Here is a 15,188-nt window from a genome sequence, read left to right on the forward strand (position 1 = left end):
GCTCCTTAAACTACCATGACCGGGATGACTGAGAACCTACACAGACACCAACTGGCTTACTCGAGTACAGATACTGGATGTCAATATGGCTCTTTCCTTATGGCTCCATTGCTGTCAGCTAAGGCTGCCACAAACGATTATTTTGATAGTCGACTAGTCACCGATTATTTTTGCGATTAGTCGACTAATCAGATCATGCATCCATTGGATGGAACGTACAGCTTATTGCACCAGCAGCATCTGCTCTTATATAACTATCATTAGCTTACAGCTTTAAGTGTTTAAGGTATGTGCTAACTAAAAATAAAGACAAGATGATAGTTTATTAAATTTTAATGAAATTTGCAGATTGTTTCGGTGAAGTTTAATAAACTCCTTGCTATCTAAAATATAACAGGACACCGGAGTATATTCTCGAGCATCTCACACTTCTGATAATCAGTTGTCTGCTTGACGTTTATTCAGCTGTGTAAAAACTATAACTTTAATCTCAGCCAAACCGATTTACTCAGGAACAAAAAAAATACTAAAAAAAAAGCCAAACAATAACATTTTGAAGTTATCTAAGTGACTTATATATATTTAACCTGAATAGCGAAAGACGGCGGTGGGTTTGAAAACGATTTGCCGGGAGTCCGGTGTTCTCACGGCTCTAGTGACCTTGCCCCCGGCTAGCTATCGAGCTAGTGGGTAACAGACGTCTCCGAAAACGTCGGAGTGCTTTTGAAAATATGTGGTGTCTTGATAAACTGAGCAGATATTTGAGGTTTACACAGTTACATTCTCGCCTGAAAATATGTTAAACGTTTATTTTGTGACCCAGAAAGAATAATAAGAGTAATATTAAAACTAACTAGCTGCCGCCATTGTTGGAAACTGAGCTGGGCTGCGCTATGAATTCTGGGACACAGCTTCTTCTTCTTCGGGGTTTAACGGCAGCTGGCATCCTTGTACATGCAGTGCTGCCATCTTCTGTTTCGTTATTACACTCTTAAATCCTACTACTTATTCCTGCGTCTTTTGGGATCTTACAAAGCTTCAAACGACGCGTCGACTATTAAATTAGTCGTCGATGATCTTGATAGTCGATGTAATCGTGACTAGTCGACTAATCGTGGCAGCCCTACTGTCAGCCCACCTGCTCCTGCACGTACTGTAGCAGCATGTGTTCTAATTATTCGGTAGGTCTTGTCTCTGCTTGTCTCCAACTTTGGTGGTATATGATGCAACCCCCACCCAAAAAAACAAAAAAAAAAACACAACAACAACAAAAAAACCCAGAGCCTAGCAAGCTGCCACAAGCCAGATGGATGACAGCTATGGTTTCGGAAAGTTTCGGAAAGCCAAGAAGACAATGTAATCACCACTAAATATGAATTCTCCCATTATCGTGACAGGTTGATCCACTGAAAATACATCACTCACCATTTCTTCAGTCAGAGACTGAAGACTGGTAGCCTAATTGGATTCAAGTCAAACACAACTTTCCAGACATAAAGAACATTGAGTATGACTGTTCTGAACCCTGGTATCAAACATTTGACAAATTCATCAAAAATTCAGGATCTGAAAACAAACTATCACGATGAGCACAGCGTAAACAAACTTTTATTTTTGGTTCCTCTGTTTGTCATAGGTCTGCTGCATTCATACAAAATGCAGGTTTCCCGAATGCATTCACACTTGTTACAGGACCGTTGCCAAAAATAAGCAAGCACAGATCCTCGATTATCCACCTTCAAAGCTGAACCGCCACAGAACTTCAAGCCTTTGGTGCATTTAGATTATATTCTAAGTTTATCTTGGAGTTTTGTTGAAGACAGTATCATTGCAGAAAAAACATCCAGAATGAGCAGTTCCCATGGTGCTGAAGGGAGAAAAAAAGTACACTATGTACTGCTGTCATTTAACAGGCAAGAGGGAGAGAGAGGGAGAGAGAGTGAGCGTGATAAATAGAAAAGAGGGAGTCAACTGGCTGTGTGTGTGTGTGTGTGTGTGTGTGTGTGTGTGTGTGTGTGTGTGTGTGTGTGTGTGTGTAAGAGAGAGAGCTCGCAGCGGAGGTCATTTATATAACCACAGTGATGAGACATCTATAATTTAGCCCTTTTAAAGTGTGAACAAGTCTGAGCTCTTTTAGCCAGACAGCACAGTACAAGGAAAAGCATTTACTGCAAGAAGGCCAGAAAGACGTGTTCGACATCCTTTTGAAGCCACTTATTAAACCTCATTTTCAAATTAATGCTTTGTGACGTCCCAATATTTAAGCTAGCGATTTTGCCCTTTATGCATTTTACGATCCTTGCGTGTCATTCATGAGCCTGGCTTTGGCTTTCACTGTTAAATCACTTCCAACTTACTTTAAAAAAAGAAAGATGAATTTGCATAAAGAATAACATAGATCACAATTATGATAACTGCTTTATGGTCTGATGAGAGTGACAGATACAAATCAGACACTGAGGCAGAAGGGAGAAAAATAAAGATGTGACCCTCCTACCAGTCTGAGCCCACCCCTCCATTACCAAAATTTCATTCAGCCATTGCCATGGAAATGAGCTGCAGGGAGAATAGGGCTCATCATCACTGCCATATCAGGCACTGCGCCCGCCATCCCTTATTATGGGATGGAGCCACTTCTTGAGAGCACTCTCAACTTCACCATGGAAACAGACCAATAGTTTAGGCAGGGGGTGTGTTTCATAATCACTCGGGACCCCTTTGCTGTCATTCTCTCTCACACACAGTCTCATTCAGCACGGGAGAGCTGTCACATTAAGGTCAGCACCACATGTGGTAAAATATCTAACTTGATTAAGCTTCGAATTTATTTTTAATGCAATAACCTGATGAGACATATTTATGACAAAACGCTCTGATGGTTTTACCCCATTGGTCAAAAGACCAGATGACTTTACTTCTTTGCAATTGTTAGTTATTCACCAACATCTTAATGCAGCCATGAAGGCAGAGATATGCAAATTCAACCCACTTTCTTCCCAACTAGGGCATGAAATTAAGTTTTCCCCACTTCCCCTTTAAGTGACTCTGGGAGTCCAGAAAAGAGAGCACGAGCCCGGCTGGTGACCACAGCCATTAGCTGCTGTTAGGAAGAGTCATTACAGAGAGGCGAGAGTGGAAAACGGACATGGAAGGAGCGACTGCAGTTGCAATGTGTTTGTTAGAAGATAAAGGAAGAGTGAGAAACCACCTCCTCCCATGTCTCCACTGATGTCAAAGGGTGAAGAGAAAATATTTATTACCTGCTGATGCTGGTGTTGTGAAGCAACTTCTCCAAAGAATATTTATCAATGTGCAAAGTGAGGATGTGCTGCAGTCAAAGGACTCAGAGTAACCAGTGCACCACTATCTCAGGGTTCCTATTTTCCCCCAGTCACATTTATGTAATGTGCAAAAGTCTTGAGCCACACCTCAATTTTTTCCATGTTTTCATCCTTGTCCTTTTTAGAAATGCTCTTGAGAAGTAAGCATTCAATAGTCTAAGTTTAAGGTTTTCACCCATTTTCAGTGCAGTGCTTGCACAAGCAATCCATGTGAGCTTAAGCACCTCAGACGGCTCTAAACGTTCATTTTATTTTCTACTGTGCCAAAAGTAGGGGATGTCATTAAATAGACCCACATTTCCAACTACATATTTAACATCTTGGACTGCCACTACTATAATATAAACAAGCCACAGCTATGAGCCTAGAGCGCTCCCATCTTACTGACTCCATACAGAGCCAAGAATAGTAAAAAAATAAATAAATTAAAATTGGATTAAATGAAAATGAATTTAATAATTCCACTATTGTGTGAAAAAAAGAAAAGAAAAAAACCCCAAGTTGGTTGGTTTGGGGTTGCATGGCTTACACACCACTGCAATAAATCCTGGTTCCACAAATTTTTACTTTTGTTTTTCGACTGTCAAAAAGATGATCATGCTGCTTTCTTATTGAGCTCATAGCTGATGGCCAGGTGTAACAACTCTGTGACAGGCCCTGGGGGCAGATATTCTTTTGGGCCCTTACTGCCACATTGAACCAGAGCACACAACATTCTCTCTCTCTCTCTCTCTCTCACACACACACACACACACACACTGTAAGGGTAAAAAATAATAGCATATTGGAATAATTAGTAACGTTTTAAATAGCACCATGGACAATAACCGCAGTCTGAGGTTGGGGGAATGGACAAATTTATCTAGCATAAGCATATGCTATAACACCATCATGGTATTATATAATATTACTCATACTATCTTATTCAACCAAGCTACCCCAAGCATAAAACAGATGTAGCTTTGCTAAAGTAACATAAAGACACTTGTAATGTTGCAAAGCACCAAACAAATGAGAGAAGCCCATTAACCACAGGTCCTCAGAGACTGACTGGATGGGTGACTGTATAACAACCACACTCATTTATAGAAATTCTCACTCAGCAATTGTTTCAAGAGTACCAGCTTCTACATTTATCACTCACACATATTACAGCATGAATGCATATTTTCAACATTAAAGTGGCATCAATGTTTCAATCCTTCACAAAACCAAACCCCTCACTCATCAGACCGTCATCTCAAATCCAGTCTTCATCCTGTTATCCTCTCTCCTTTAAGTACTCTTTTGCTTTGCTTGCTAAACATAATGTAAAATGCCTGCACTCTCAAACTCACCAAAAAACTAACTGCTGCACTGTTAGCATCAACAAGTATGCAGGCACTTTGCACACATGACAGGAAGGTCAGGTCAGCAAGGTCAGGAAGTGCAAATTTCCCAGAATGCACCTAAAGTTTTTAAGGCAAAAGTGTTGAAGGCTCTTTTAGTCAGTTAAATTTAAAATCACAAAGAAAATATCTGCCGAGCTGAACTTCATCTAAGAAAATGTATATAGAATCACGAATTAAATACACAGTGGAACTTTTACACCTTGTCCACTTCATGGCTGTTTGACATACTAATCTGTCAAACAGCCTCGGCCCTTGGTTTTATCAATTTCGTTAAATGTCGGAAGCTTTCCATTGAGATTCTCTTCCATGATCACAAAGCTCTGAATGTCATGCTCTACCCCACAGGTTCAGTGTCACAGTACAATATCATGTTATACTGCCAATGGAAGACAAGATACCGTAGGCATAAAAAGATACAATACTCAGAGCGATCATCTCACCAAACCACAATGACTGGGATTAAGGGAAGATGGAAGAAACATTCCTCACACCACTAAATGACCACCTCCAGACCAGAGCGTTGATGCACGGCTGGCTAGTCAATGCATTCATGCTGCTGATTGCACACGCTGAGTCTACCATCTGCAACCTCAGCGAAAATGGAAATTCATCAGACCAGACTATATTTTTCCAGTTACCCTAAGCCCATCACAGCCTCAGATATATTTTCATGGTTCACAGGAGTGGAACCCATTGTGGTCTTCTGCTGGTGCAACCGATCCACCTTAAGGCTGAATATATTTTTGAGTGTTAGAAGGTTTTTCTGCTGAGCACGGTAGAAAAGGGTAGATATCTAAGTCAGAATAATCTATCTGTCAACTCCAACCAATCTGGACATTGTGCTCTGATCTTTCACTCTGGTCTATCAACTCCTAGTACTGTGATAGTAAAAAGGCCAGAAGAGCAGCATCTTCATGAATCCCCCCCCAAAAAAACCAAAAAAACCAAAAACAAACATCTGGCGGTAACACAATTGGCTGTTGGGTTTCAAAGTGTTTCCACAAATGAAAGCGATGAACAAAAAATTGCAGTCATTATTCAGCTGCTCAACAATAAGACAAAATAAGATATGTATGTCAGATATAGATGGTTACAGCTGGGTAATTGCCAACATGTTAGCTATCACTATGCAATGCAAAGGTCAGTTATACTTCTTTGTTTAGTGCCCTTACAGTGCTAACGGAGATTTGCTGCGTTAATGCGGTTATGGCATTAACGTCATTTTAACGAGATTAACGTTGACAGCACTAGTAATTTTGCATTATGCATACTATACTTATATCAAGGATCACTTGGATGATTAAGTGATAACGTTAGCAAACAAGACAGCGTTAGTCAGCTGGGTGTTGACACCTGTTGCACAATCCTGCTACTTGTGGGTTCAATCAGCACAAAGGTGAATAATCTGCTAGCAGTTTTTAATTTGCCTGTATGATGCACATACACACACAGAACCGAAAACAAAAAGCTGTGCACTTTGCCAAAGACTACCCAGCAAGGCAAAAAGCATCCAAACACTGAAAGCTTCGTATCAGCTCCACATGGCACTGCTGTCTGAACTACTCTGTCTCACCATTCCTCCTTCAGCTGAGTTCAGAGTACACTCCAATATTACTGAATATGTAAAAACCACTAAAGCCATTCACTAACAAATTTTATCTCATGTCATATTTGTTTGTTTCGTTGTTTTTACGTGGAATTTTGTTGAGCTTTGTTGATGCTAGTGATTAGTGGACTCCATTTCTAAGGCAGTGTTCGCCAGTGCTGCTCATTTTTGATGCTGGAAGTAGAAAAGAGGCACTGAGGCGAGACGCACTTGAGCGTGAGGATCACATCCTTTGAAGTTTTGCAGAAAATATGCCATGACTTTTTTCACTCCACTAGCTGTTAGACACTTGAGAAGGTCAGGGAATGCCTCATTTTTAAGTTGCCTTACAATGTCTTCAGACAGTAGTTGATAAAATGAATTAGGTAACATTTTCTTAATGTATACAACACACACTAAATAAAAATAAAGAAGAAAAAGGACACTCATCTGATCTCTAACACAGTTTATATACCAAACAGAATCAAACTGAACTGACGAAAACAGACACATAAACCAAAAGAGGTTCTTTGAAGGTTGCAGAGTAATGTAACCAGAGACATAGAGGGAAGGATAAACACAAGAGGCGGGGGGATGCTGAAGGCACACAGCCACATGTTTGACTTATTGATTATGTGTGAAATCTCATCCACTCTACATGGCTGTAAGGTGTGCAGCATTAGTTATTTATAGCAGGGTGACTACTCTCACGTTTCCACACTGCCGTCGGGAAATTTTCTGATCAATGCCATTTTCACCGACTCTCTTTCTGGCAGTGCAGCTTACCCTCACCTCGGTTCGACATAATATGGTCCGAGATCGGGGAAACACAGGGTGATTGCACATTACAAATTTATGGTGAAAACCCTAAAGCGACCCGGGCTGCCTCTTCTGCCTTGTTGCTGTTCAGGATTAAGGTCAACAAGCATGGAGCAAAAAGTCTGGCGGTTAATGGGCCAAGACGCACACTGTCTACCCAAAATGTCACAGGTTTGAATCCAGCTTGTGACCTTTTTTGAATGTCATATCCTCGATGCATTCAATCTTTCTGGCCATTGTGCTGTTGTGTTTGTCAGCAAAGCACACATGTCATTAAAATGCTTTCATGCTGGATATACACAATACCTCTCAACCACCTTGAAGCTGCAAGTCTGAGTATTTGTAAGACTGATAGTAAAAAAAATTCCAGAGAGAATGTGGTGCATTTGAGCACATGATTTGATGGCAAATTATATCAGATATAAGAAGTTCTGATATAGGTCAGGAGATTTGGAGGCGTTTTATATTAGTTCCTGGGTGATTTGCCCAGTGGAAGCTGGACGGGGCAACTGGAGTGAATTAAAGGGCACCAAATCCCATGTTCTAATATATAGCCGTAATAGATGTGGAATCCGTAAAGGCAGAAACAAGTCAGTTGTCTGGATTTTGCCTGGCAGTTTTACCCACAGGCTTTGGCATAGAGCATTTGGGTCAAGAAATAGTATCAATCAAAAAAAACTGCAGGACCCAACACAGTAAAGCAGATAGCAGTAAAGGTGGGTAAACGGACTCAATTAAATAAGTAAAATGTGAGTTTTTGAGAAGGGAATATTGGACTTTTTATAATAGCTATAGCTCATACTTACTTTAAAAGTAGACTTTGAACAATATTTTAGGTTTATATATTCAATGTAATTTTATTTATAGTGCACCAAAATACAACAGCAAGGAGCCTCAAGGCGCTTTATATTGTAAAGTAAAGAACCTACAATAATACAGAGAAAAAAACAACAATCAAAAAATGCCTCTATGAGCAAGCACTTTTGCAACAGTGGGAAGGAAAAACTCCCTTTCAACAGGAAGAAACCTCCAGCAGAACCAGGGTCTGACAGTGACATAGTCTGGAAGACAGGCAGAATACTAACTAATGATTAAGTGTTGTGTAAGCACAGAGTGAAAAGAGGTGAGTGAAGAAGAAGCACTGAGTGCACGATGGGAAGCCCCCAGCAGTCTAGGCTTATTGCAGCATAACTAAAAGAGGACTGAAGGTCACCTGATCCAGCCCTAACTATAAGCTTTATCAAAAACGAAAGAAATATATGAGGAGGATTACACACATATGCTGATCTTGTTATCAAAACTGCTCAGAAAGTAAGGAAAGTAAGGAAAAGCAGAAAAGTCTTCCTTCCTAAGTCTAAGGTGAGCCCAAAAAAGCAAAGTAAGATTTTTCCTCCTATTAATACAGTGCATTCTTAATTATTGTTGAATTCCATTTGAGTGTAATTGAAGCAGTCCCACCTATAATTGATATGGTGTTTGGATTTTATTTGTCTGCACAGATCATTGACTTTTTTTTTTTAAACACACGACACTTGAAAGAAGATGGTGCTTTGCCATATTTATTTTGAAGATCTGATCCCAATCGTGGTCGTTTTGTTCCTTTTCCTGTTCAACTGTTGGCCACCAGCTGATTTCACTGATCCTTATCCTATTACTCAAACTGCTACTTTTATAGAAACATTTTAAAATATTAAATTACTTTAAAGACTTTCCCCATTTTTCACAACATTTTTACAACTCTTTGACGTCACAAAAAAAATAAAGAAAGAAATTAGCCTGGATGCACTCTCACTTTTCTTAATCATTTCATGACCTCCCAGAATTATCTTGTAATCCTCCAGAAACTGGTCCAAAACCCCAATGCAGTGAACTACTGAACTTAACCTGACAACTATACTTCAGTTTTTTGAGAATACCACAGTTTATGAAATGTTATCCCCACATCCATTCATCCATCCACCCATTTTTGACACTATGGGATTTGGGTCACGGAGACAACAGTCCAAGCTAAGAAACCCAGACTTTCCTTACCCCAGTCACCTCCTGCAGCTCATCCGGGAGGACACAGAAATGTTCCCAAGCCAGCTGACAGATATAATCTCTCTATTGAGTCCTGGGTCAGCCCTAGGGCATCCTCCCAGTAGAACATGCTAGGAATACCTAGGAGACATCAAGGAGGCATCCTAGTCAAGTGCCTGAACCACCTCAACTGGCTCCTTTCGATGTGGAGGACCTGCGGCTCTACTCCGAGCCCCTCTCAAATGACCGAGAGCTCCTCACCCCATCTATAAACTCATTTCAACCGCTTGTCTCTGCGACCTCATTCTGTCTGTCACTACCCAGAGTTTCTGACCACCCAATCCATCACTCGATCTCATGGTCCACTCTCCCCTCACTTGTGAACAAGACCCAGAGATACTCAAACACCTCCACTTGGGGCAGCAACTCATCCCTCACCCAGAGTGGGCACTCCAGCCTTTTCACCACCACAGCGGAGTCATATCAGCCCTTGAAAGTCTGACATGAGTGCTGACTTTCAAGGGCTTTAATAAAAGCATTAGGAATTACATCCACTGTTATACATACTTCCCCATTTTCAGAGGCTAAACCATAAATGGACCGAATAATATAATTTTAAATATAAGGACTCTTTGCAATATACGGATGAAGCTCTTTTGTAGTCAATGACTGCCTAAAGTCTAGAACCCAAGGAGATCACCACCAAACCACCAGCAGAGACACAAAGCAAAGCAAAGAAACACAAGCAGAAAGTTGCTGAACTAAAAACAGGGACACAACCACAATTTCTCTGAGACAGATCTCAAAGCGAAGGATCTGTAAAGACTGTATCACAAAATACCAACAACACGGAAGTTTTACTTGCAATGAATTACTCCCACTGTATTGTGGCACTGATACCACTATACTAACCAGGCTAACAGCATATTATAAATCGTAAACACTTATGTACACGCTACATCATATTTTTTTCTTTGTTTTAACAAATTTGTAAGAATTTCATGCAAACACTTCTGAACTTTTTCACTATTGGGTATTGTGAAAAATAAATATAATCCATTTTGGAAGACATCTGTGGAACAACTGGAGTGCTGTGAATACTTTTTGGATACGCTGTGAGTCCGCTTGTACATTTCAGTGCATCTCTGATGTTCACTTCTAGTCTGGAAAGTAGTTATTTGCTTCCATTAGGAGCTCCTGAATGTTCTTCTTGTAGTTTACTTTTTTCAGCCAGGACTTCACATCCTTATTCTTCTGTGACTGTGAAGCCTTTAATGCCCTTGAACATTTTTTAATGTTATGGCCTAAAATGTAACAGTCCAAAAATGTGTCTAGATTATCCCCCCTTCTAAATTCAAACTATAGCTTTGTGGCTTTTACATGTTGTTGTTGAGTGCTTTATATAAAACCTTCCCAGTTGCTAAACATTACTGGAATATCACAACTTCACTGGTCTTTAAAACATGTGTAAATATAGTAGCTATATAGTATCTAATATTTTTAACATTTACTTGTTTTACTTTTTAAATCATAACTGGCTTTTTTGTTAACACTTGTATCATTTGTGAATTTATTATTTTCTCTGTTGGTTTTATACTACATCACATGTGTTAGTAGATTGCTACCCACAGTAGGCATTAAAGTCAGACCGATTGTTTGTCAGACCCCGAGCGCTTTAGAGTCGATACGTGTTTGTTGTTTGCCAATATCAGGGCTTAAAGCAGGGACAAATTCTGTGCCCCAAATATATTTTGGACATGAATCGAAACTGCTTGTGATTAGACAACAAACAAAACACCAATGGAAGAGACATGTAGAGGATTTTCAGAATCAGTTTTCAGTCTCTTGCTAAAAGTTTATGCTTCAATTTGTATCTTTTCTGCATCAACAGTGGAAATGTCTCTATTTACATAAAAGAAAGAGAAAGTGAAGCAGAATGCAGGAAGGATGAGACAAATATTTATTTTTCTGTAGAATACATTTTCTCATGATATAATCCCAGCTGAGCCAACACATCGCTTATTTGAACAAGTTTAATCATGCGCGTGTGGCCTTTATGTCATAGTAAATTGATTTTTTTTCAATAATTTATCCAATTCTGGAGTTCAGCGAGATTTCTGTTCATGTCCAAAACTTTAGACATCTCTGTGTTTGGCGTGATTTTGAAGAGTCTTCATTGCGTGACTAAGAATGAGAGAAATCTTGAAGGACATGCGAGGGCCTTAAGATTAGTTAGACACCAAGCAACAAAACTTATGTGGGACTCAGACATCAAATATTGTAATGTTGTATCTGCTGATCCTTCTGCCATCTCTCTCTTCCATGGTTATGAATCTGCATGTAAGGGAAGGGATGCTGCGCCACTAAGGGCAACATGTCCCCACTTCTTTGATGTATTGTCAGTCTGCCCCAGGGCAGCTGTGGCTACAACTGTAGCTTGCCTTCACAGTGTATGAATGTGAGAGTGAATGAATAGTGGTATTGTAAAGCGCTTTGAGGGGTCCCGAAAAGCGCTATATAAATGCAATTCATTATTATAATTATTATTATTATTATTATTTCTGTATAAGATGCTAAACTGGTAACACAAGCACAATGAATCATGGCCATCCCAGAAATCATGACCCATTTCAGAAACACAATGCGATCGTTGCCAAATGTAAATCCTCGCATTTACATTACATGAAAGGACCGTCCACAGAAAATGCATCACTCGCTGGTTCCTCAGTCTGATACAATTAGGCTGCCGGATTTCAAGTCAAACACCACTTTCAAAGCTTCAAAGAAGCTTTACTCTTTGATGCTTGTCTTTGACGCGTGTGGTTTCTTAACAGCAATATGCAATGTAATGAGTCTACTGATGTGAAACAATCGACTAACTAGCCCATTAGATCACAATGATGATGTGAAAACAAAGACAAGATCCCTGTTTCAGTGCATTTTTTTCCCAAATTACTGCAAACTTTTTTACACCACAACATACACTTTTTTCAAAAATCTTTTTTTTTTTTTCCAAATGAAATGTGGTTCCAGGCTAGATTCACACATATACGAGCAGATGTTTTTCTATGGGAGAGTTAAAAAAGAGAAGCAAGAATATTTACCACAGGCATAATTATACATAGTCATATATTGTCCTATAATGATCTAAAACACCAGAACTCTCGAGAATTTTAACCCCTGTATTCAGCTGATGACTCAGTCGAGGATATCTATTTCCTGTGGTTACCACTCACATCACAAAATATCCAGTAAAACCTGCTTCATTTTACTTTGTCTTACATGCTTGATATCTGCATCGGGTACATCAGTGTGTAGACTGTTCAATGGTTTTACCTGTAGACTTACATGGCTGAAGTCACTGATAGTATACCATCTGGCTGTTAATACACTAAGTCATCAAAATGTAATGAAAGCCCTCTCTACATGATCCAAATAAAGCCTGACGGCATGAAACCTCCCTCTGATAACGTCAGACATTACTTAACCTCCAATCATTGCTATATCAATCAAAAAATATTATATCATCTTGCAAATTAAGTGGTTTAACAAACATGTCAGAGGCATTAGGCAGACATTTAAATACAGTTTGACAAGTCAGCATATAGCCTAAGGTTTATTATCCTGTAAGCTGTAAGAAGGCTGTTCATGGCTTACCCAGACCCAGCAGGTCCACGGCTGACTCTGTGCCTTTCTTAGGACTGCCTCTGTACTCTGCCTGTTGAGGAGAACAAAGAGAAAAGAGAAATATATATATATGTAATAATGATATAAAAACATAATATTTGATTTGTTCAAGCAGGGTATTTGATCAAAATTATAACATTACTAGACTGTAGATGGTAATTACATCCATAGAGACTAGACCTTTTACCATTCTGTATAACAATCCAATATTGATCCTTATTAAAAATACTAGATTGGATCATCAATGAGAGCAACTGGCCCTAAGATGAGTAATCTCCTTTTAATGCAGCTATAGTCTACAAACCTTTTCTACTGCAAATTTGTCAGGATGACTTTTAGTTAATCATATCCTCATTATATGGGCCATCGAGTACATTCTGTGACTTCCACAGCAGAACCAAGAAGTTGGCATTTTGACTCACCTACTAACATGACCTCAAAAATTCTATTACATTTGATTTCAGTGGAGAGTATGATTTCATCTATGGATCCTGAGGCAATTTTGACTGCTACGACACTACATGAAGTGTTTGATGCTTTAATGACTTACTAGCCTGCATATATGCACGGGGTGATGTAATGTACATTCCTGCTGGCAGGATCAGTTGCTAAATGTTGTGTTTCACAAAGTGAAGCAGTGAATCAGCAAAAGAAAGGAATTAATCCCAACTTAAGAGAATAAGGTTTGTGGTGCAGCTCAATATGTATTATATTGAGATATGTTTTAGGAATTTATCCTACAATCACTGAACTTAATTGGAGAGAAACTGTCATGGTCCGGGTGAGTGCGGGGTTTTTCCACTCTGCTGGCCTCCACCTTCAGGCAGAGACTCCAATCAGCTTTCAGACCTGATTCCAATCAAGTCACCAGTATATAAGACCAGCGCTCACAACAGACCTCTGCCAGATCTACTGCTAACTCACGTTAGTGCTAGGCCGCCAAGCCCTTGTGAGAGCCTCTTAACAATTGCATTTCTCCTCACCGTGTTTTCTTTGTCATAGGACCCACCTGGCCGTCACGCTTCACAAACTGAACTACACACATCTCTGCCTGGACGCTGGTTCTCTGTCATCTGGTGTCAGGTGGAGTCATAAGACTCCACCTGCCTGCCTCCCTGCCAGGTCCCTTGCTCCAAGTATATTCTGGACCCTCTCTGGACACTCCTCACCCGGACCCCCTTGGACACCCCCTCCTTGCATGACACTTTCACCTGCAACGCGTAAGCCCAAACCACCACAGTCTAATCCTTCGGCTATGATTCACTAGACTGCCACTGACTGCCTGTCTCTTCTCATTATAGTGACTGTGTACCTCCACCCAAGCCGCTACCCCTTTTTCCATTCCCAGGATCCGTCTATGAAATCTTGCACCTAGTCATAGCACTCAGTCAGAGTTTCATGTTCATAGTTTGGCCTCATAGTTCTCAGTTCATAGCTTCCACAGTTCATAGCATTCATAGTTTCCTGCTTTGTAATTTAACTAGGCACTGTAAATAAAGCACTGTGTTCACGCCCGTTTTGCCTCCCTCTGTGTCTGCATTTGAGTCCACATCCACAGCCTGGCCCTCTCGGCCGTAACAGAAACAACTGTCAGAACGCATTTTCCTACAGAATTACTTGGTATCTGTGGCAGCAGAGTCAGGTTTTGTTAGCTGTTGGGTTTTGGTTTAGACAGATGTTAAATATTCAGAAACTAGAGGATGTTACCTTTCAAATAATGTCCTAAAAATTTCCTTTAAAAGCCTTCAATTCATCCAAAATGCTCTAGAGTGTACTGACAGATACTAGAAAGAAATTACATATTTCCCCGATATTGGCTTCTCTTCATCGGCTCCCTGTGAAATCCAGAATCAAATTTAAAATCATTCTCCTCATATATAAGGTCTTAAATAATTAGCCCCCATCTTATCTTACATACTATTGTACTGTATCACCCCAATAGAGCACTTTGCTCTCAGTCTGCTGGCTTACTTGTAGGGGTACTTAAAAGTAGAATGGCAGGCAGCGTAAGTAAGTATTCTAGTGTCATGCGAGGCCATCTTTCAGACTTCTAAAGCCTGGCCAAAGTTGGGTCATTGTAAACAGGACAAAGATCGCAGGCATGATTGGGGTGATACAGTACAATGGTATGTCAGTCATCCAAGTAAGGAAATTCCAATATGGAGACTGAGGGAGTGACTTGAATGAGAGACAAAAATGTTTCTCCCACTAAAGAATCAACATTCTGGAATACAAAGAAAGATTCTTGGCACCAAGGCTCAGGAAATACAGGTTATACACTATCTGAAAGGCTCTTGGTCCAATCCCTGGCTGCTCCAGTGTGTATGCCAAAGTGCCCTTGGGCAA

At 40.1% G+C, this 15,188-nt stretch overlaps 1 protein-coding gene across 2 annotated transcripts in view; it reads right to left on the bottom strand.

Annotated features, from left to right (window-relative positions):
• LOC146374517 (stromal membrane-associated protein 1-like) overlaps positions 1-15,188 on the bottom strand; it is a 137,885-nt gene that overhangs the window by 41,812 nt on the left and 80,885 nt on the right. For both annotated transcript variants that reach the window (XM_084949414.1, XM_084949413.1), the window contains one exon: positions 12,813-12,873. In XM_084949414.1, coding sequence (XP_084805540.1) covers positions 12,813-12,873 — 61 coding nt within the window. The remainder of the gene's footprint in view (positions 1-12,812; positions 12,874-15,188) is intronic.

The sequence above is a fragment of the Perissodus microlepis genome, chromosome 13 (genome assembly GCF_051167445.1).
Source record: "Perissodus microlepis isolate ML-2025 ecotype Zambia chromosome 13, ASM5116744v1, whole genome shotgun sequence".
NCBI classification, from domain to species: domain Eukaryota; kingdom Metazoa; phylum Chordata; class Actinopteri; order Cichliformes; family Cichlidae; genus Perissodus; species Perissodus microlepis.